The 25,143-nt window shown below is 35.9% G+C and overlaps 1 protein-coding gene across 3 annotated transcripts in view; it reads right to left on the bottom strand.

The window, feature by feature from the left end:
- ZFPM2 (zinc finger protein, FOG family member 2) overlaps nucleotides 1–25,143 on the bottom strand; it is a 305,941-nt gene that overhangs the window by 224,463 nt on the left and 56,335 nt on the right. For 2 of the 3 annotated variants that reach the window (XM_085221559.1, XM_085221560.1), the window contains exons 2-3: nucleotides 22,246–22,404; nucleotides 6,970–7,071 (exon numbers count right to left, since the gene is read on the bottom strand). In XM_085221559.1, the coding sequence (XP_085077685.1) occupies nucleotides 6,970–7,071; nucleotides 22,246–22,404 (261 nt within the window). The remainder of the gene's footprint in view (nucleotides 1–6,969; nucleotides 7,072–22,245; nucleotides 22,405–25,143) is intronic. The other variant, XM_010709238.3, reaches the window with a different exon arrangement.

Below are 25,143 nucleotides of genomic sequence, written 5' to 3'. Positions count from 1 at the left end.
TTCACTGATTCTCTGCAGACTTTCACAGACTAGGAGTGCTTCACTATGTGACCTACAGGGATTTGTACTCCAGGTAACATCCACTATGCAGTGTATCATGTCCAAAAAAGCAGTACCTGGTGAATCTGATCATTTGTCCCTTACACATGCTTTTCCCAGCTATCAACTTCTTTCAGAGAACAAGTCTTTTGTGCTTGAAACATAAATGCCAATCAAAACAGAATATAATTTTAATGCCTGTAACCTTTCACTCAGAGTTTAGCACTGTTCATGATTCAGGACGATGTTCTTGCCTTGACATACGTAAGTACTTTCTAAAAATTTAGGAAGGTCTTGGATCAATGTCAAGTCCACTTAGTCTAAAATTTGCCAGTCTGCAGATTAAGATAGTTTCCAATTTACACCTAACATAGTATGTAAAGTAAGCATTTCACAGATGGATAAATAAGTGCCCAGAAATACTAAATGAATATCGGCAAGCTAAATAGCAACTTCTGAAGCAGGTGCATTTCTACTGCACCTAATTTCACAATGGAATTTAAATTCATGTATATATGCCACCTTCATGAAACAATGACAAGAAAATAGTATCCCAAATACAAAACAGGAGAACAGTGCTCCAGTATTCAGCAACGAACTCTCTCCTTATTTATATTTTATGCTCTAAGTCAACTGAGGTAAGGTTTATTTTCAAGCTTATGGAATCCTACTATATTTGTACCTTGAATGGATGAAGTCATCATAATAGCAAGTAACTCCAATTTAGTAAATAACATAGTTTTCAATATCAGTAATGTCTACTCACATGATTTTAGGGGAACTGTATTAAACCTCAACTTTTTTCTTTAAGCCCGGGGGTCTACCATGTATTTCATCAGGAGTGGCCATAGAATAAAAATTTTCCCTATTGATCTTGTCTATTAAACACGCTCAGTAGGTCATACAACAGCCCATTTCCCACAAAAGTTTGCATGGTAGCAAAGATTAGATTGCTGCTTCCACGTTCGTACATACAGCCAGTCTCATTTTCTTATCTTTCAGGTCTTTTTTATGGGGAGCAATCTGGTAACGAGATGAATTGCTTCACAGAAAAGCCATTTCTGCACTAGCAACATCTGCTAAAGGATGTAAATGAAGGAAGGAAACCTTTCTGGTAAAGGAAAGCTAACTACATGTGCCAAAAAAAGATTCTGTGCACTGAGGCTAAGTAGAGTAAAAAAGGGCAACTGTGTGCTGGGAGACTCCCTTAGTCTATAAGGCTAACTACCTATAGATAAGGCTCCACGCACTGCTTCAACACTTGAAAATCTGGAATTATTTAGGAAGTGTCAGTGGGCCTCAACAGCAGTCATGCCAGGGACGTGTTTTAGCACCTCAGTGGTATATACTATTCAGCTTCTGTCACTGCTGTATTTACTAACACAGCATGTGTTTTCCTTATAGCTCTTAGTCCTGTATCTCCTCTTTTAGGGACAGGAATGTATTCACTGAGTTAGAGCAGAAGGAGGGGCCATCAGGAAGGTCTGCAGGAGGAAGCGGCAGCTGCAGCCAGAAGGGCAGTTCCTCAGCCCCACCACCACTGCACAGCCTCTGAGCTAAAGCAGCCTAGAGCTGTCATGGCAAGATGGACATCCTGATACTCCTAGAAATGCTAGCAGGTTATACACTAAGAATGACATTAAAATACAATACATTTAAATATCAGTTCCTACCATCATTTGATGATATAAGAATCACAGCTTTTTTTTACAAAAAATAAAGGAAGGAGGGACAAACCTCAGGAGTTCTTGCTTAGAGCAGACATCTGACAGTGAGTGTTGATGTATGGATGAAGTCTGTAAATTACAGGCACTAAGTGCAGCATTAAGGTTAAGCAAGGTGAATATAGTACAAGATCACTTGAGGAACGATGGTTTTAGTCAATCCATCAGAACTAAAATGGAAGAATGCCTTGCAGAGGTTTCCAATGGAATTTCAGCTAGTCAACGCTAATCTGTGCAATGCATAGAGAAGAACTGGGAACGCCACAGTCCTTACAGACATATACTATATACAAGGGTGAAAAATAGTTGAAATCCTCCTGTACTTAACATGCAGGTGCAGTGACCTTCCAAAAGTTGCCCTGTCAGAGCAAACCATGAAGTCAGAGATCTGCTAACATTTACTTCACCGACCTGAATATTATTCAGGAGTCAAAATAAGACCTGCCGTCCAGGGGTTACCCGATGACCACTCCCGCTCCATTTTTGCAATTCGTATTCCCCATGGCCTCCCTTTAGTTCCAATCTAGAGATGGAAACCAGACCAAGATGCAAAGAAATCCTCCCCTGCTCCTAGAAGGCCCCTCCTAACACCCCAGCATAGGAGCCAGGCTCTCTGCTTTTACTCCGATATCCACTTCACTATAGAAGATTTATTTAGACTGTCTCTTGCTTCATAAAGGGCTCCAAAAGTCTGTAGTGATTTTGACACTTTGTTATAATGTTTCTATGACCCCCCCACCCCCTCCTCACATACCACACCACCACCCAGCCTCATTTTCATATGGATACAAAGCATCGGGATAAAATGATGGTTCATTATAGTGGTACAGAGCTCTTATCTTCATCCGGCAAGAGTCATTTCCTTCCAAAGATTGAAATGCAAATGTGAAAATTAATGATAACTGCATTATCTGATAGCAGAGATAATACCGATTCACTGTCAGAGTAACACACAGTCGTTCTATGATTTCCTCTGCTTCTTCACAATATTCTTCTTACTGTCAGACTATATCTATGGTTAACTATGTTTCATGGATTTTTGTTAATTTACATCAAATAGCATTTCCAAGATCTTATATCTACCACATTCCCCAATCAAAAAAGAAATGAAATCAGGACAGTAATCTCCAAGTCCTTCTTAGGACTGGTTTAAAAAGAAAAGAAAAAGGAAAAAAAAAAAAAAAAAAAGAAAAAGGAGAAGAAGAAAAAAAAAAAGAAGACTATCATTAATGTCTGTTTCCATCTTGCAGTGGCCTACCAACCATTCCGATCTATATTATCCACTTTTGCTTTGTAACACAAACTGCTTAAGAGTATTACTAAATAATGCAGATTTAGCCCAACAATCAATAAATATTTACACTAATTCTTACGAAAGGTTACAGAAAATCTCTTCAGAAAAGCTTTTCAAACTACCTTTTAGGAAGATATAAAAACAAGAACCTGTCACATAAAACGTTCACAAGAATCTGATTCACATCCTACTTCAGAATTCACATAAAAAACTGTATCTTTTATGAAAAATTCATAGCAGTGTCACACATAGCATAACTTTATTTTAAAGTACTACTTAATTTTATATTTACTATTTACTTACACTTTCTGATGTATTTTAAGAAAAACACCATCCTGTGATGGTAATAAAAAGAAAGTATGATGTGATATATTTAACAATCCTTCATACCTTTTTCTACATTTCTTTGATATATGTATATGAGTCATGATGAGTCCCCTGAGGTTTAACATGAGTTGTGACTTCATCCTGCTTTACTATTATCAGTAGCAGAAATTCTGCTGATTAACTGGAGGCACAATTTTACACATGGGAAACTTCCACTTTATGTGTAGATGAATGTAAACAGTACATAAAAATAGCCATAAAATGACAAGGAGAGGTGAGTTGTTTTGTTGTTGTTTTTTTTTTTAGAAAAAAAGACTTTTTTTTTTAATTGCTCTGCTTTTTTGTTTGTTTTCCTTTTTGGTTACTTGGACAACTGCAGTTATCTCACTTTCTTGGAAAATTTCAGATAAATATCAGAACTGCTGACACTGACTTTTAATTAAGATCATCCAACTCACATAATCAACTTGTTCTGCAAAAAAGAAACACTCCTTTGCAGCTGTAAAAATAATAGCTCACATAGGGAATACAAATGAAATAGTTGATGACATATTACATGTATATTGCCAGAAGAGTTCTGGTATGGAACTATGAAACCCTTAGGATATTTCATTCATAGTTGGGCAGTATTTTGTTTTACATTTCCAATAAATATCCACTAAAACAAGGTATGATCCTAATGGGTTATTGATAATCCATGGAAGACACATAGGAGAGCCACCTGTTCATTACCTCTTAAAACCTTGATCACTGGTGTCACTTGCACTGACAACCTAACAGTAATACAAAGGAAACATATGCATCTATACACATGAAGGCATCTGAAAACAAGTAGTGTTTTTGAGGCTGTTAAATGTCCTCTGCTTACAATCTTAAAGAAAAAAATCTTTCATGCAAATTTTTATTAAACTCAGTCTTCTTTGGGGACTCTATTTCTTGGACTTCTGTGGCTGGCTATAACAGGAAAAGAACAGGTCCATCACTGTGTGTCCATACGCAGTCTATTAACCTCAATTTCCATTATTTCAGAGGCATCTTCTCATTAAAAACAATAAAAAAAAAAAATGGGGACAAAACCAATGAAAATTATGGATAGTTTTAGAAAGTTCAGGTAAAAGAGTAAGTACATAAAGTAAGCATTATCACTGTAGAATTTCCATGTTGGTCACTGAAGGCCACAAGATGATGCAATTTGAGAGACTGCTTCAGCAGAAACTCTTTGAAGTTACAGCACATTTAACTATAGATTTTTTCCGCATAAAAATACTCTAGTTACAAAGGATTGAATATGCGTGTGAACCACTTAACAATGCGAATTTTCATACAAAATAAAACTCTAATTAGTGTCCTGAAACTTAATTTTGACTCCACCAGAAGTTTTTGCTAATGAGTAGCACATAGAATTCTAGTCTGTAGAAAATATTGGCTCTGGAAATAACTATGTCAAGTAATAGAGAAAAAACAGCAACAAAAAAAAGCTCTAGCTTTGGGTATTCACAGTTCAGATCAACAATTGACACCAACTTGCATCACACAGAATATGGTTTTTCTTGGGTTCTGAGAGCTCCTTCTCACTAAAGAAACCAAATGTAGAACCAATAACAATGACCATCTCCTGATAAAGACAGCACCTCTACTATGAGGTGGTAAAGTACTGGAGTATTTAACAGTTCTTTTTCTGCAGTGCTGGCAGAAGTCTCTAAAGAAGCAAAGTATTTAATGCTTTGTTGTTTGTTTTTTTTTTTCTCAAAGATCTGAAGGAAGCTATCATGTTTCTTGTGCTGCATGGCTGAAAATAATTTCTGTTGATCATTTCTTTTTCCGTATCAATAAATAACCAAATTCATTTCAGAAAGTGTGCATGATGGAGAGCATGGTGTGGGGTGTGCATCCATTCCTTTCCAACCTTCATACATATTATCCCCTTTAAAGAATCCACATTTTAAAAAAACAAAGCTTATTTCATGTCATTAGCCATCAGTTTGCTGAAGACAAATCTTATCCTGTGTCAAAGCTAACAATAAATATACATTACTAGAAATACACACATCTTACTGTTTAACTGAGTATTTTTTTCCAATGAAATCAAAAAAGTGTCTTTAAAAATGTGTTGTAACATTGGTGTAAGATAGCTCATATAAAAACCCGTAAATGCCAACACAAAAACATATTCAACTGTATTGAAATAAACTTAAAAAAAAAGGAACAAAAATTTATTTAAGATAGAATTTATTAGTAATGAAATTTTAAAAAATAATATGTTAATCACTGACAGTCTTTAAATCTGCAATGAAGCTGGAAAAGGCTGTTCTGCTACATCTAAAGATGTCTTCTGTGTTATTTTAAGTGTATGTTAGTGTTTTTTATTAGAAAATCTTGTTTTCATATAACACCACAGTGCTTTACGTAGCTTCAACTTGTGTATTATCATTAAAAATATTTAAAATGACATCATATTAATTATATACACTATGTCTTCCTTTTTGTTTGCATTATATTTTCTAGCTTCTGGTTTCAGAAAATTACCATTACTGTTGTTCTTCTCTTTATGAAGTGCATATATTGTAATTTGCAAAATCAAGCAAGGGTGAAAATGTGACTGAAATATAGGAATTTTTTCTAATGAAATATTATTATTGCATTATAAATTATTGATAAAACGCTTCTGAAACTCTTTTCTGACATGTTCATCCTTTTTAGGGAAAATGTCCATTAGAGATATAGCCATTCTGAGAGTATATATAGCTTCAAATGCACATTTTCCAACTGCACTTTTAAAATATATTAAATGTAGTGGATTTTCAAAGCCCATTCTAGAGTCCTTACTATGAAGACATTGCACTGGATTTAACTGTAGAATTGCCTAGTTCAGAAATACAATTTAACCCTTTGTCTTAGATGCTTTTATTACATGACATAGACTTTACATATTTACATAGAACAGATATTTAGAAAGTTTTCGTATGCTACCGTCAAATGTAATAGTAATACTGTGCTTGTCCTCTCTTAAAGTACATAATAAAAAATGTTGCTGTGAATCAATGTTTTAATGTGGAGTTCTAACAGTATTGACTGCAATCTCAGAGTTTCTCTTTCAAATGAAATCATTGACCAGGTGTGCTAAGTGATTTATATCCACCTAAAACTGGTAAACAGTCCTTAAAAATGTCAGTAGTTCCTATCCCTTTGTTAAGCCCAACATGCTGCTAAATGTAGGCATAAAGCTTGGAGGAGGATAGTGGCATTTCATCAAGCATCAGAAAATATAACAGAAAAACTTAACACAACCATGAAACTGCGAATTTAATGACAAATTTTTATCTTAGAATTCTGAGCAGCAACAACATTTTCGTTTATAACAATAGGTATGTAAGATATTTCATGATAAACGATTCACAAAATGGTTTAGACAAAACATTTTTTTACTCCAGATCTGTCTTCTAGTACTTATCTGTTAATATCCTGGACACCAAGGGATCAAGAAAGAAACAGAATGTTATATACCACTACAAAGTAGAAAACAACTACTAAAATAACAAAAAGTTTTTAAAATTACTGTTGCCTTTCAGCTGTTTCTTTTCCTACCTGGCCCATCCCAATCTTCTGTCTCCACTGCAAGCTGCCCTGGTTTCTCTGACTTTGCATCACCATCAGATTCTGGTGCCTCCTGGATGCCTTCCTCATTGCCTGAAAAAAAACAGTAACCCAAGAAATACATTATTGAAATATTTCAAGAACAACTTTCAGTCAGGTTTACTGTAATAACCTAACCACTGCTTACAGGTGCAAATGAAAATATAGACATATGTATAAGTATAAAGGAAATGAATAAAGAATAATTGTATTAGACTCTTCAACATCAGTGAGTTCCCAATGATCCAAACAAGTCCAACGTGTTCATTCCTTCCACTTTTGTGGAAAGGTAAATCTTGGTAATCAGTGTTTACTCCATATGCTTAAAAAACAGAATCATCACTAGCACCTATTCTGCAAACTTAGAAGCTTAAGGACTCTTTAGGTTTGTATGCACAAATGAGAGAAACAAATCAGCTTGTTACACCCCAGCAAGTGAGGTAATTAAGGAAAATAATCTTTTGACTTGAATGTTTTCTTGAATTGACATCTAACTGTTGCTTATGCTTTGCAGATTTATTACACTCTGTGCAAGTATGTGGTCCACTATACATTCTGGCTTTTCTGGCAACTAGTGGGGTATTTAGGGATTTAGAGAATTTTTATCCAAAGGTTTCAAGCTAGCTCTCCTATGACCACTTCTTCCCCATCAGTATAAATCTAAAGAAATATAACATTTCTAACAAATTTTAGAATTTTCACCATCTACCAGAGAGCTTCTTTCGGCCTTCAGGAACTATCGAGTCTGAAGTAAGTACATAGAGCATGCTGAACATTACAGTCTGGTAGATTAGAGATGGCCACCTAATAATTATGTGAAGAATTCTTTGTTGAAAGTGCAGTACTGGCCACAGTAATGTGCTGAATGTTGTGCCAGGCTGCTTATCCCAGCTAGTAATTAAGAACATTTGTAGAACTTCTTTTTACCACTAATTAATCCAAGAAAGCCTTGCATAGAAAGGTATTAGGAAGTGTGTTTAAAAACCAGTTTTATAACAATTCAGAAGCAAACTTTTGAAAAAAAAATTGTGTTCCACATAAAAGTGAACAGCATTAAAAAACAAATTGAAACTGGAAATCAGACTGCTGGTTTATTTAAGAACAGTGAAACAAAGGAAAAAAAATAATAGCAATTAAGTAATAACTTGCAAATTATTTCCACTTATGATAACAACAGCTTTTAATAGCAACATAGGTAGAGAAATGTGATTACAACAAACCATGCCAGATCCCCATACGTTATCCCTGGAGCTATATTTACACGAGATAAGATTGTGACCCAGAGTTTTGAAGTATATGATCATATGCAAGCACTATAAAGTACGAACTTCATGTGTACGTAGCAGCATCTTGTAATAACATATTCTTACTTGCATTCATAAAACAATTTTTCAAATGTAAGAACCTGGTAAACTACTTCTCACATTAATACAATACCATGTTCACTCCAGACTCCAATAACAAACATGAATTCATAAGTATTAAAAAGATACTAAACAACGATTTGTCAATTAAACCAAAACAAATCAAGAATATCTAGCATAATTTTTGTTAAACCCACTGTATAATTTTACACAGACATTTGAAGTTCATGCACTTCAGCTCAATCTGGAGTTATCCTTCAGAAGACAGTCAATAAGGGCTCACATGCTGAAAAAACAAAATCAAGCAATCTTACCAATTTTTTGCTTTCCCCGAGTATTTTGAACTAGCATTTGTGCAGCTAGTTTTCTAGTAAATGCAAGCGCTTTTTTCTTTTTCTTGGTGGACTGAAGAACCTATCATATTTTACATCCATATTTCTACCTTCACAACTATTTACAGCTGTTTATTATTATAGAGACACAAAGGACCATTTAGCCAGAGACAAACCTGAGAAGATCAGCTCCAGTTCTTGCCAAAATGCTACAAAGCATTTCACAGCAAAGACTACACTGACAATGAGTTTCTAACTCAAGCTGTATAATTACCACAGAAAGCAATTCGAATGTTCAAGGGGAATTTTTATACTAAAAAAAATTATTTTCCTCCACTGTAAACAACTCCATATAGACCAAGGAAAAGTAACAACAAACAACAACAAAAAGGTAGAAATAATAACAGTTCCTTTAGATGAAGCTTGAGCACGGAAAATGTTAGCTCCAAAATATAAAAGTTTTTCCAGATGGTAATATATGCAAACCTGGTGTTAGCATGCAAATTTGAGCATTCTTTCAATCAGTGCAACCAACCAGAACATCAAACAAACAAAACTATTAGAATTGAAAGAGAAGTGGGGAAAAACTTACGTGAAAAGATTGGGCTGAAGGGCAAAAGAAGGACAGAGCTACAGCTAAGGTATAGAACCTACTGAACACAGTAATTAAGTATGTGGGAGACGAGGAAAGATCTGAAAATTCATGTTAGCAAATGGCTTAACTTTCCATGAACTTGCTTTTTCAGTGTTTCAAGAAGTATGGTGTTATGTGTTTTCCATAATCAGCTTTTCATGAATTAATGCATGTAATTCTGTGCAAACGGGATAGAACAAAATATGGAGAATTTACATTACGGGAAACTTTATTTTGTATCTATCTGAACTATTTTTTATTATTTGCATCAATACTTTTCTTCTATTCAGCAACTACCAAGCCTACGTGTTACACACCTGAAATATCCCCACACCGGCCTGTACTCCCATACTACTCTCTCCCCATCCTGAAGCAATCTGCTTGTGATACTGACCATCTGGACCTTACTGTGGACTGCAGAATCCATCAGGGAAGAGATTTTAACCCAGGTTCAGCTATGTGTCAAGGTCCAATGAAAATGGCCAGGTCAATATTTTTGGTGCTACAGACTGCAATTTCTAAAATGTCAAAAGGAAGCTTACCGCAAGAGTTAATAACTAACTTGGACAAGAATTAATAACAAAATGCATTTCTTCAGCTTTTTAATTCCATCCCCTTAATGATACCTTAGCAGCTAACATTTTTTTAGCACAAAGGAGTTTATTTCCTAACAGAATTTCTTTTATTTCTATTGTTTAGTCTTTTTGTTCATTCACTGACTATTTTTGAATTTCAATGAAACTATTTTTTAATATTTATTTTAAAACTGATTAAGTTTTTCTCTGTTTTATAGGCATATATTATTATATTAGGCATATATATTATATTATAGGCATAGGCATTTGGATCCTTGACTTTTTTTTCCTTCCATGTCAAAAGCAGAGCTTTATATATACCGCCCACTTTTTTCTCAGGTTTATTTCTTCACTTTGCTCCTCAGTTACATTTAATAAAGCATGTTAGTACCATCAGGATAAATACTCTAAAAGTAAGCAAATCTGCTTCTCCTGAAGTTTCTCCTTATGGCAACTAAGATAAGCAAATGTCATCCATTATAAGAACATTACTGTGGTTAAAAAAAAATATTCACATGACCAAGAATCTATAATAACATATAGTATGTTTATTCAAGGGTCATTTAAGTCTTCTAGAAACCCTGCAACTTGTGATTTTAAAAATGCACTTGGGAAGGATTCCTCTCCTCTGTAGGTAAATGTCCAAAAGCTAAGCTACACCAGGCTAACTGTGGAGGTACTCCAATAGCTAGGGAAGAGAGGAACCTCCACAGTGACTCATCCCATTCTAGAATGCTTCAGATGTGACAACGCTTGGTGATAGCTGACATGAATCATCCTCCAGAACACACAGCTAACTTTAGGAATCTATCTTGAGCCAGCTGAAATCGGGTGAAAGAAAGCTCTGCCTTACAGTTACCTGTGGAATACACAAAGCACGACTTAGAAAAACAAAATGAATTTCATATGCAATCAACTTCAATACTCTAATATGAACATAATTTTCATCCTGACCTTAGCATGTCTTACCAGAATGAATTTGTTAAATTCCTCTTCAAAAAACAGAATCATAGAATCACCAAGGTTGGAAAAGACCTCCAAGATGATCCAGTCCAGCAGTTCACCTGTCACCAGTATTTCCCCACCAAACCATGTCCCTCAGTACAATATCTAAATGTTTCTTGAACACAACACATAAAAAGTTTTTTTGTTTTTTTGTTTTTTTGTTTTTTTAATGTTGTTTTTAACATCCTCATGCTTACTGAAGAGACACAATTATTCAAAACAGGGTCTACTTCTCTGGAGATATTCAAAACCTGCCTGGACACGTTCCTGTGTGACCTGATCTAGGCGTTCCTTCTCCGGCAGGGGGAGTGGACTAGATGATCTTTCAACGTCTTTTCCAATCCCTGATATGCTGTGATTCTGTAATTTAACACGCTACACCCCTGTAATTCAACGTTGGTCAGGGAATCTGAATACTGTAAAGGAGACATATTACCAGAAACCTGCAAGGGAGAACTCTAACATCTCTGACAATACTGACAAATAGGGAAAAAGTGACTTGAATACTAACCAGTGATTTCACTTTAATCTTTTTAACAAATTAAAGACTTTCCAATTTGGACTTAATCAGCTTGTATCACAAGTTATTGCAGTATTTTACGGAATTACATGGGTTAGCGCTTATTCTCAATCCTGCTGTTTTAATCCATGTGTTTCCTATCAACATTAGGCTCTTACAGAAACTCTAGTATGATATAACTATTGAACTTTCTTGACTAGGAATGTTAACAGCAGCTGTTAGTCATTCCATAATGTATTTTGCAATCATCTAAATCAACCAAGTACTTTAACAATGAACAGTTCAGAACTGACAGATCTACTTTCTTGTTCACAACTGCTTATCGCAGTATAGATATCATATATGTTTGCCAGGTGCTTCCTATAGTTAGGATACCTTCACAGAAGCCGCTTGGAAAAGATAAGGTCATAAAAGAGATGAAAAATGTGCAAGCTTCATACACTCATGGTTTTATCATCAGACAAAATAGCTTTCGGTGAAGGACTGTACCAGTCACAAACAGCACAGTGCAGCTTATGTTAGAGTGAGACAACATTAAAAACTTTGAAATTCTGTTTGTGCCTATTCTTCCTGGTCGCTTAAATGTAAACTTAAATTGGTAACATCCTAATATAGCAGTTCAGAGTGAAAAATCACTTCTCAATTATAATAAATCAATTCAGAAATAAATAGTTATGAAGCCTGCAGCATTTTGTATTGTCAAAAGGAAAATGGGGTTGAATCAAAGACTTTTGATTCACTCACTTTAGGTTTCATTTCAGCAAGGTGTATGACCTAACATACGTCAATGCAACTGCTTACAAAGGTGGAGAGAGGAAGAGACCCTTTTCTCCTTGCTACCACAATCTACAGTGGCAATAATTCCAGATCCTACAGAAAATTTCCAAGACTCCATATGAAGTAGATTGCTGAGCTTCAGAAATTATAAATAAGCATAGAGATTTCATCTTTTCCTATTTGCATTATCACAGTACATACCCAGGAGCAGATACAGAGGTTATACACTCTGATAATCCTGCTCTTGAATCCCCAGAAACACACTGTTTGCAGAGAAACATCGCCAGGAACATCTCAGAAACAACGCTTATGTAACTTTGAAATAAACCACATACAACTTAAAGTACAAATGCAATGTACTTAGTCCATTTAAAGTAAACTCACTTTTTTGGCAGCACACACTATTCTTAAAAACTGCCAATGATATCTAGCAGGACATGGTTGTCCTTCTTGTGAATTAGTTATTTTAAAGGTTTCTGTGTAAATATTTAACAAGCAGCAGTGTTTAATTTTGATGGCAATGCAGGTTTTCAGCAGATAAAATCACACTCGGTATAAAACACAGGTAAATAACATGAAAAAAATCTTCAGAAAGCTTCTGGTATGGGAATATAGCCCTGAGACAAAGACATTAAATAAGTTGGGAGGGATGTTCCCGATTTTGTTGTACTTGGCATCTGGTGTGAGGACAACATAGACAACTATAGTGGCTGTGGTGTCATGAAAAAGCGTATTATTTCACAAGCTTTGTGAAAAAGACTGAGAGAGGGAGGGAGGAGAGAAACTGAAAAAAGTGAGCGAGAGAGAGAAGAAATCTGGTGCTATCAGCATCAGACTTTCCTATCAGTTAGTCTGATGCATATCAGAAATACACACCAAACTCAACTGAGACTCCTTGCTCTACAGTAAGTTTGATCAAAATCTAGCCCCCAGATGATCGATTTGCTGTACCTGAAAAAAATGACACTTGTACATATGTCAATGCACTGAATTTATTTTAGGTTATATTAATCATCTCGATACTTTGCAAAGAACCGTTATTTTCCGTCATGCTGATGAACAATCATATTTTCTCCTGAGGTAAATCTCATTTGACGTAACTGTACGTTTTGAGTTGCCCTAAGCACACTTGAAATAATTTTCACAGTAGACATCAGAAACAATGCACAGTATCTGATTCTAAGTTTTAGGAAAGATCTGTGAACATCCATGTATCAGGGAGTACCTACATGCATACAAGCTGAAAACTCTCCAGAAGAATGCTTTGGAAACTATTTTGATTCATATTAAAATTTTCACTTTAGCAAAATGACATCTTGACACAATGACATCTTGGCACTGTGATTATGTTTAAAAACAGCATCAATTATTTAAAACCATTTCAGCTACTGCACTTTACTCACAGGATAAGACACAGCTGTGCAGTTCAACGAGGCTTAGCCTGACCTTCCTATTTCTCGAAGTGTTTTGACATGTTCTCATCATCATATTGTTTGCTTTTGAAGTCCTCTCAAGACAAGGATCATCATTCAGATGTATTTCTTGCAGAAAATTGAAGTGTTCCTGCATATTGTTTCTCAGACTTTCTTCCAACTGATTAATTTTATATTAATTTTTAAGGGAGCAGCTCCTGTGGCAACAGTACTACAAAAGAGTATCACTCAAATGGATGACCTAAAAATTTCTAGAGATTTAAAAGGAAAAAGAATGTTTTCCATCTTCTCGGTATTTCACCACTGAAACTGTAACCACACGCACACTCAGACGTATTCAAATACCACCCTGTGGCTCAAACACACATAGCTCTAAACACTAGGCACTATCCAGCAGAGCATAATTTTAAAGACACTTAGATGCCCCAAAGACTGCTGCTCAGTATAATTTTCAAAAATTATGAAATTCATAGTCCACGAACTTCTATAACACCCTGAAACAGAACACAGAAAAGATTTCAGAGAGACTCCAGCAAGTTGCAATCTGTAAATTTGAAGATTCTTTAGGATGTTCATATTTTGACTTAATTAACAAATCTACTCCTCCCCCACTACACAAATATTGTCTCCTACAAGAATTCTTCATCCAGCTATGCAATTCTCATTTTATAAAATGCGCTGAAATTTATTATTGTATACATCTCATCATTTGCTTTCCACACACATGGCTCCATAAGCAACGTACATGTTTTTATAGAGCGAAATTTTAATTTGTCTTGGTATAAGTAGTTCAATGTTTTTATTTGAAATAGTCAGTATTACAGGTGCTTCAAAAACTGCCAACCACTACAGCTGTATTTCTGTTTAATGCAGCATTACACATTGTTTCAAAAGCAGCCTAGCCTGCCACAAGTCAAACCAAAGAAGAAGCATTTACTAATAATCATTAAGTCTTTCTTTTCTAGAATCTACCAGTAATATTTTCTCCAAACAATATTTATCCAATGATGTCAAAATGCAGAATTGGCTTCATTATTTTTTCTGATCCAACAAGAGGTGAATTACTGCTGACATCCCCATTCCCCATTTACAGCACATATACTGTGAGCAGCTCTGCTTTTTAGACCTGGCTATACAATGATTTTTCAGTGGTTGTCTAAGAACATTTGAAAAGTATTCAGAAATACTGCGTCAAGAACACCATATTGTAAGAAAAAGGCAAAACAGACCTTCATTATAAATAAAATTAGTAACAGATGTATACTACACATGAACTAAGAACATGCAGTGAAATCTGTCATTTGTTCATTTCATATTTTAAAGAAGATTACCCCTATTAATATGCAATTCATATTCTGTCAAATTTGAGCTCTAATTTAAGTCAATGGAAGTTCAAGTTTTGTGACTTTCCAGAAAGGGGACACTACACTACGTGTTGTAACCAAATAATCCCTCTCCTCACAGCCGCGATAGAATTCACAATTCCATTGTTCTTAAGAACACCAAAATATGCTGACTGAAAAGGCTGTAGTTGCTTTGATAAACTGCTTAAAGTTGAGTAAGCTGTTTAAGTGTTTCACTTTATAATTCTGTACAGTTAAAATAATGTTTTCTATTTGGTTCTATCTGTTTACTTCTTGAGATATAGCTTGCTAGTTTCTTTTTCAGATGCAGTTTTCTGCTTGATGAACAATCATTTCTTCCCTCAGTTAAAAGAAGAATTTGTTTGTCTAACTTGGGCCAAATTTTTATTCTAATAAAGTTGATGTTAATACTGATACGGATTTCAATTGGGTTGAAAAACAGCCCTAGAGGTTTACACATGGGTTAGCAGTAAACAGAAAAGTGTATATGATAGGCAGTCTCGTAGATGCTACTCTGAACGCCTTTCCATGCTTTCAAGTGAATGGTGAAAAAAATAACTCCAAACTTTTGGGATATCTTACTTCTCTTCCAAAAATAAAAGAGGTAGTCTCTGAGCTCAAGCCACCAGAAAAAAAAAAATGAGATAGTACAAGAAGCAGAGCACAAGGCAAATCTTGATGTTCAGAAGAGAAAGAATTCCTTTCATCCTGTAAAAATCCGATCTAATTACGATTTGGCATCTCAAAGGTTATTATCAGAGAGCCCCCATCCCCTTCTTTCACATTCAGCATCTGCCAAAAAGTACAGCAGATGCACAAGACCAAAACAAAGCAAAAAATACGTGTGGCGTTTCCGTGGAATGAGATATAGATAAACATATAGGAACCCTCACTCTGAAGAACACGAGAATGCAAACACAGGTTCACAAGCACACACAAGTCAGTCAGAAGCAATGTGTATTTTTGGAAGGAGTGAGCACTGTGAGGTGTTGCACTGATTCTCGTTATCCTAGGAGATGAAAATACACCATCACACATACCTGCCCTCTCTCATCTCTGCTTACCAAAAATAATCAATATGCTTTTCATTTCCTGGGCCAGTCTACATTAAAAAAAAATGTAATGAATTAAAATAAATAAATAATTTTTAAAAAGGGATATGAGCTCCAGGAAAAAAGAAGCATAGGAAAAGATAATGTCAGACATGGGATGGGAGAGCAAGGGGGGGTTTCTGGTGCCAAGCAAAGCCGAGGGCTGTGCAATCACCTGTATCAGTGCTCTATCAGTGTCTACACTCCATCCAAATCCAGAGAAAACAAGGAGTCAAAGATTCAGGTCAATAAGCTTATAGGCGATTTGCACAAACAGCTCCTCCAGCAAGGTAAAAAACAATGTCATATTGGCTTTTCTATTCCTTCTCTTTGAACTCCCTGGTCCAAACACACCCTGGAAATGTCAGTGTTATATGCAAGAATTTAAAGAGCTGAGCTTCTTAATCCCGTTAAGAAATAAGAACAAAGTTGCCTGTAAAGATCTCCTTATTGAGCTCAAAGTGATTATAGTATAGCTGCCTTATGCTGATCCTACTTCCACTTGCTATAGGAAAAGAGGTAGAAATTTGTCATGAAATCCATTACTGAAAAGGAAAAAAAAAAAGTTATTGATTAAAAAGGTTTCTGGGGAAAAAAAAAAAATAAATAAAGAGGTTATAAATCTACTTTCTGATCCAAATATAGGAAGCATATTGCAGGCCACTACATGAGTGATATGACAAGTATTTACACAGATGCACACAAGCATACGAACAATGTCCAAAGGAAATAGGGGCAGACAGAAACCATTTTTAGAATGTTAAGAGTTTGGCTAGTGCTATAGACGCTAGCATGATAGCTTGTGCACACAAAGTATGAACAGAAAGATTAATGTACAGAAGAACTTTGTATGTGCTTTTTCTTATATGGTGATCACACTGCAGCTATTTCCCCGAATCTGAAGTCTGACTGCACAATCAGGTCACATGGTTTAATGTAAAAACATCCAGTCCTAAATTGGTCTGGCAGCCTAGTGACAAAATACTGTGCATGCGCAGAAAACTTGGTCCTGAGCTCATCCCCTCCATCCCAAACAGAATATGAGATTAAAGCAGAAGGTCCATAGTCAGTACTCAGAGTCCTATACATTCCCCAAGTTCTCGCCAAAATCTGTCTGTGAGAGTTTCAGGGGGCACTGGATTCCCCTCACCATCTTCTCTTTTGTCACAAATAAAGGCAAGCAATGTATCAGGATATACATTCACACATCAACACTCTAATTAGCTATGGGCATAAGCAGCAGTTTGTCCTACAGAACCTTCAAGCACTGCATCATGAAACAATCCATCCTCATCAACTCTGCTGCACAGGTTTTTATGAGCACAGCATGCAGCCTCTTTTTCACTGCTGGCAAAAATGCACAGCTAATGGTGGTGACTATGTTGAAAAATAGCATTTTGTCACTGAGAATTTGCTCTATCACACAGTATTATTGTGTTCTTTCAATCCACTGTAGGTTCCATGGAAATAAATAGGAGGCATTACTTTCAGAGCAACCTACGTATATATGTATATTCTGCTGTTTGCTTCTTTTTCCCAAAAGCAGCCCCACATTTTGTCTCTGTTACAGTCCTTCCTCCATTTTCTTCTCTTGCCAAATTCTTTCTCTGAACACAGCTACTTAACCATCTACTAATCTCAAGTGATCTTTCTCACTGCTCAAGATAACTTTTCCCTTGAAAGTTAATCCCTCACTGAACACTTCTGCTAAGGAATTGTAATTTGTCAGAAGGAATTGTTATTTGTTTATCCAGATCTCACCCTTAAGAAGTGGGCAGGGCTCCTATTGTTTTTGCTGCTTACAAAGAGGAAGAGGCGTCACACCTATATGAGTAATATGAGTATGACAAACTTACAAAGTAACTGATGGGAAAAAACATTTTATATTTGACCTGAGGGTACCTAGCTAGGATGATAGCAATCCGAGAGTAAAAAGCCACTGATAAACTACTTCACAGTCCAAAGGAACTCGATTTAGTACTATGCTTTTTGTCTCATGATCTCTAACTTCTTGCCTTTTGTACTGCTCTACTGTTTACTCCTTTCTTGTATCTCCCCTCCTGTTTTCATTAGTTCTATCATGAATCCAGTTCACTTCTCTTCTCTTAGTACCACCTTATTCTCCCATTCCTAGCTATAAGAGCCTATCATCCCATCTATCACTCCTGCACAGGAGACAGGCTGCTCTCTCCTTATCTAGAGTATCTTTGCCTAAATATAGTACACACCCTGAGGCTAATTTCATGCATCTTCTAGATCTGATACAGATTCTGACTCTAGATTCTGACTCTTGGACACTGCAGAGAAAGAAATCTTCAGGAACAGAGATTCCAGGATGATACAGACTTTGTGTGGGCAGCATCATCAGATACCCTCTTTATCTGAAGTGTAGGCATTGCATAAACAGTAATTTTCAAAGACCCCACACTGACAAAATGCAATTCATCTTCAGCAGTGCTAAGTCCCACTACATTTTTAGTTTCTACTCCAAAGAGTAAAAACATTGGAGTTTTCTAATCTAAGTGCACTATGACTACTCATGACTACTTTATCATGTCTTTCAAAAATATTCTTTCTCCTAGTCCATCAAAATAGAAAACAAATCAGATCTTAAACCCCATTTTAAACAATGTCATCTTCTAAAATATTCACTCTTCAATGTGAAACTTCATCCAAAAGGATGAAAATTCACTGCTTCAAGCTTAAAGTTATACCTGATAAACAGTAGGTTGCTAGTGTTCATTTTTGCTTTTAGTATTTAAATACTGTACACTTCTTCACATTTAAGTGTACATGTAGAAATACAGGAACAATTATTCACATGTAGCAAATCAAACTGTTTTTTTGTAGGGTTGCTAAAGTGGTGATGGCAGTAGAATATTCCAGATTCCTTACTGCAAAAGCCAGTAATTAACAAAAGGAAAAGAGAAAAACAATAGTCAGAAGTCCTAACTTGGAAAACAGAGAAGTTGTAAAATGACATGTAGTTCAATCAGTGTGATTAATTTGCTTCACACTTTGCAGAGGCTTTTGCCTTTGCTTTCTAATTCTGGCAACTATTCTGCTGAATCAATTTCACAAACCCAAATTAATAAGGTGGGAATGACAAGTATGGCTTTATAAAGGTTAGTTGTTTGCAATTTAGGCAATAAAAGACTGCTCTCTGCTTATAATAAAATCAGACAAAGTTTAACAAGAAAATCTCTTCAGTCAGAAAGCCAAAGATATCATGTTGTGAACCTGTACATCTACTTTCATTCACCTGAATGGGTAGTTTGGTAAATTTCTACTTTCAGTACTCTGTTTTTCCAGTTAAAAGCCTTTGTTCTCAGACAATGTTTGCATTTAGACAGCTGGGGAAGCATGAAAAACATCCCATGGGTGAGCCTTGCAGGCACCTCCTCCTCAGCAGTGGCGCCGTTTGTTGCCCACATCTCCAGATTCCTGCAGGAATCCTCCTCAGTTCATCTGCCCTCTATGAAGAAATCACAGGGGATGGAAACGGGGAGCTGGGACTGATGAACATTGAACAAATTCTCCCTGCTTTCTAAAATCTTTATGGTCCACACCAGCAAGAGAAGAATGCAGAGACAGCACTGAGGACTCCCAAGCACATCCCTTTATTTTCTGCGGAGGAAGCATGAGGAGACACAGACCCACATTTATTTTCCCTCCTTTGAAGATATCTGTTTTACAGGATGTTGATACCATCAAAGAGTGAAATACACATTAGGAAGTCGGCCCTCAAAAAAGAAATTAAAATATATTTGTTTGCTCTCCACTCTCTAACCTATTAGATACATACTATCATTTTCAAGTTGCTACTCATAATGTTAAAGAAAAAAGAGTTTTTAGAAAGAAGAAACTACTGATGACGTTAAAGAAAAATTAATTTTTGGAAAAGTAAGTTGATTTCTTATTTCAGCTTTTAATTTCAATACTGAAGCATTAAAAGAAAGCTTATAAATGATTCCTAGATCATCACAGGAATCATGAGAATTAGTCTCATGCTTAATATTTACTGTTTAATACAGCCACAAAAGAACCAAAGAAAGGAAACAACGTAAATTTATTCTCTTTCCAGATCAGTTTTGTCTACTTGCATTTTGTCCTCAAAAAGACGTACATGGCCACATAATAACAGTAACTCAGATGCAACACGGCAGAAGCAGGGCGTTCACCAGAAGCCGACATATTCTTAAAAACAATACATTTCTCATCTCCCATTCCATCCTTTTCCAGGGATATTTTCAACTTACTTCAAAGTGGGAATTTCTGTCACGCTGCCTCAGCTGGAAGTAGATTAGGGGTTTTATGTGCCCCTTCATCCTCAGAAATTTCCTTTTCAACTTTTCTTCTGCAGCAGTTGCAGTGGATAGGTTTAAGATTCTTTTATAACTACAACACACTTGAAAAAAGAACTGCTGGGCAATCAAAAGGTATTCAGCTTGAAGAATCAACAGATGTCCTTAATAAAATATATGATAATTAAGATTCAGGTTTAAGTGTATTCCCACTCTATTCCTGATCTTGTTCAATACAATGCCTTGGATTCAGCGTTTTCCTTGAAAGCTTCATTGAAGGAAAGAATATTTGAAGAATACTTGTAAAGATTACTTGAAATTCAACACAAATTTGCAATAATGATTGCTATGAAGAAAGAAAGAACGCATTTTTCTGAATTTCACCTAAGAGTAATTCCATTAGTAGTCTCTGAAAATACAGCAAGCAGCACAGAGAAATAACTGAATCAAATTGTTATGAACTGAGAGTAGTGCTCAGTCTTCCACTACTAATATAGGGAATTTAAGAGATGTTGGTATAACGATTATGCAAATAGTTATTTAAACTAGTAATGCCAGTAACAGGAGTAGTTCTCTTATTCAGCTAAACAAAATGGTATCTGTTATTACACCATTTAACTTCCCCTGTTTGTAAAGCATATACATTCTATTTATTAATTCTATTTATATTCTGGTCACCCACACTTTAGAGTAAGCTTTGTAGCAGCTACAGTAAACTATGGACTCAACTCCTTTAATTCTTAGGATCTCTTCTTACTGAGTATCAGAAGCCACTAGTGCAAAAAGCACAAGGTCTTTTTAGAAGTTTGTATACTACATTAGAGGACATGTAGAAAATACGTGATGACATCTTCCCTGCAGATGAAAGACTATAAAGACTATAGGAAGGACTAATGTCTAGTAGTCAAATATGATTCTTCAAATAGATTAATTTTACTTTGTCCACAACAGCTAAAAATAATAGGTATTAAAAAACAAAACAAACAAACAAAACAAAACAAAACAAAACAAAAAAAACATAGGAGCATATTAACCTATCATGAGAAAATATATGTCAATATCTGGAAAAGAAAGGAAATACAGAGAAACCATTGATATCCAACTGCCTGAGGGTGGCTAAGAAGAACATGACCACAACAATTCCAGCTATTTGGTAGGCATCCTTACCTGCAGAAGACAAACAACAAAGCAATCAAGTGGAAATGTGGCAGGAAGAAGTTTGAATCAATGTTCTCTGTAAGAGTACATGGCAGTGTGCTTTTTCTGTCAGCTGAGTTGGAAACAGCACAGCTTTGCAGACTGAACGTTGGGTAAGTATAAGCCGGTGTGGCTTATGCTAAAATACAAGTATCTTCAATAATTTGCAAGTAACTAATGCATCAAAAAGGCATCTGCAACTTTAAAAGTTATCCTTTCACAAATCACTACTTTTCTACCATGCATAATAAGTTCTATAATAAGCTCTATTTTAATCCTAGAATCTACAGGCACAATCTGTTTTTCTAGCAATGTTTCCTAGGCAAAGGAGCAATGAACAGACATGCTGCATTGCTAGCTTCATATCTGATAATAAGTGACTTCTGAGGCCTGTTCTCTACAGTTAAATACATAGAAAATAACATTCTTGGAGGAAAACATTAAAAGCGAGACGATTCACCTCCCTGCAAAGTAAATCTTCCATCACATTTAAATATTTACCCCTCAGCAGGCTAAACTCCACAAGTCACTATTTTCCTGTCTTTTCATACATTTTAAACCAAAAAAATCTTTTTGACCAATTGGACACAGTTCTGCCAGAATTCCCTCAAGAGGTGGGCTACAGTGATTACCTTTATTACAAAAGTATTCCACTTCTTCACAGCTCAGATTTTCAGGCTCAAACTCTGTAGAAAAGCTTTCCTCCAATGGAAAGTCTTCTTTTGAGACAGTATCATTTTCCTCAGACAGGCACTCTTCTTCTTCATCCTCAATGGCATCCTCGAGGGGCCCTTTAAAAAGAATCAGGAACACTGTGGCAAAACCATCTAAAAGGACAACGTGAAATAAAACCTTAGCAAACTTATAACTGATGGTCTTTATCTAGTTCTTCCTTCCACTTGCTGGGTTCAGCATTTATGAGAATTGACCAAATAATAGTTAATGGGAATTGAAATTAGAAGTGACTGTTTTCCTAAGCAAGGACTTCAAATCAGAATATGCGAAGTGTTATTAACAATATGTATTAATAATGCTCACACATGTCTTTTTTCATTATTCATCAGGCTGCAGTATTAACAGCAGACAGTTTTAACAATGGAAATCAAAGCTGCATTTGTAAAACCATGTAAGCAGTGAAGAGCCTTCTCTTGTTGTTTGTAAGTCATTGTTTTTTGATGCTGAATTACAGTACTTAATAGGCTCCCTTCACAAGCCTCACTTCCAGAGTTAGCAGAACTGACGATAGCAAATTAATACAAAGTATTGATACTATCAACTTCAGCTTCGCCTGTTTTCCTTCAAGAAGCACCTGACGGAGTTTAAAAAGAATTTCATATTCCCTGCGTACATTCATTTGCAACACTCTGTAATAGTCTACCAGTCACTGGGCAGGACTCGGACAAACGCTGCAATTCACTTTACAGAAACACCCGGTGTGCTGCTCTACACTGAAGGGCAACACTGGCACACAGCAGCCCTAGGAGCAGAGCGTGAGCCTGAACGCAACACAGCAGCCTGAGGTCTCAGACTCTGCTAGTTACTGAGACATCCCATTCCTACAGAGCCTCCTGAAGAGCCATGTCTGACAGGTCTGTATCACATAACACCCTGGTTGCCAGCCGGAATGTATTCGAAAATTAAAATTTCTTCCTTCTTATACGCAGTTAACAGTCATTGGTTAATAGCAACTATTTCCTAAATTCATCTCACGTGCAGGTGTAGAATTTGCCCACAGATTTAAGTAGAGATTTGAAATAATTGAACATATTTTAATTTAACTAAGATTTTATTAAATGTCAGTATGTTTCAAAATCCATCTTAAGACTGGATTTCAAAAGAGGGATTTCATTATACATGGTTGAGGCTTGAAAAAAAATTACTTATTTCCCTCTCCAATGAAAGCACAGCCTCATTTATAATTGACTGTGTATTTCTTCCTTGAAATGAAAGCTAGCTGGCTAATGAAAAAAAATGTAATTTGTATTTATATGATAGTTTTCCGGTATTAAATACACTATTCCTATATAATCTATCACGCTGAGATACAATACATAAATGATTCTGTTGCACTCGATGAAAAAGGAGGGATAAATTTTTAAAAGAAATCAAACATTGACTACAGTCTAATTTTATGTAATTTATTAGTAACCAGGGACTACCTACATTTATTAAAACAGCAAAATTCACTTTAGACTATGTTGTCCAATTCTTGCTTCAGAGGAATATGATGGTTACCTTTTATTGAAATTGATTGAGATTCCCAGCTGGCATTCCATTAATTAATATAGCTTACTACCTTCCACGGAAATATGACTATTTATGCCAGCTGAGAATCTGACCAAATGAACCCACTTATGTGGACTCATACTCACCAATGCAAGTCATCATTCAACAATATATCTCCTAGAATAAGGGGCTATTATTATGGCTGAAGAAATAAAGATTCTCACCGTCAAAGTATCCATTACTGTTAATTGCTCTTTCTAGCCATGTTGGGAAAAAGTCCGGCACTTGAATATGCACATGGAATGAAGAGTGGCTATCACAGTGTACGGAACTGAGAACAAAGCAGGAGCACATGCTGGAAGAGCCATGAGCAATGCACCGCATTTAATATGGGCAGTTTAGGCACCTCACATGTATCCAGTTCCATTTCAGATATGAAAGCATAAGGGTTTCTCAAATAGCTATCAAAAATACCTCCCAGATCTCATGACTTTATTAATGTGTGACAATGTTGAGCCATTTATTGGCGTGTACTCCTGGTAGCATCTAAATAAGTAAACTAGAAATGAGAAACACAGTGAAACAAACAAATAAGCCCTTTTAGGGAAATGGCAATTTCTGCCAGGTATATTCCTTCAAAAATTGTTCACACAAAAATGGGGAAAAGATGTAAGCTTCATTTTTGTGTTTATAAAGCATGACCTTCACACTTCAGTTAAAGCTGACCTCCCCCTGAAAGACTGGTTCTTTGTCATTTGACTTTTTCCAATTCGCGCCTTCTAAAAGTCTGAATAAGTATGTGCAAGCAATCCAGTTGGCACGTGTGTAAGGCATTCCAGTGTGTTCCCAGATGTTAAACTAGTTTGCTTGCTCAGGTCACTCAGTCAGCAAGCTAACAACTGAGAACTGCACACTGACCAAGAGTATGACAGAAGTTCAGTGTGTGTGCTTTCATTTGCATCAGCCATGGAAACACACATCTTAGAATTTCCACTGACATTGTCTCTAAGAAAGCAAAAAGGGAACAAAGGACAAACCTACTCAAAGCTTCAAAAACTTGCCTAGTTTGGTTTTTCAAACCAATCTCAGACTAAAGAAATTCTTGGCAAATGCTCTCATAAATAAATCCTAGATTTGAATAGGTACTTAACATTTTCTAATGTTAAATCTTTTAGCATTTGCAAGCACAAATGTAAATTTTGTCACATCTCAATAAGATCAGATGAATGCATCCACCTATACCAGGTTTTACTCTGCATATGGCAGCCCATGTGCACAAATAGTGATGTCTACCCAGTACTGTA

The sequence above is a fragment of the Meleagris gallopavo genome, chromosome 3, assembly GCF_905368555.1.
Source record: "Meleagris gallopavo chromosome 3, MGAL_WU_HG_1.1, whole genome shotgun sequence".
Taxonomy (NCBI): Eukaryota; Metazoa; Chordata; class Aves; order Galliformes; family Phasianidae; genus Meleagris; species Meleagris gallopavo.
The sequence above is the reverse complement of the archived record's forward strand: the minus strand, read 5'-3'. Positions and strand labels throughout refer to the sequence as shown.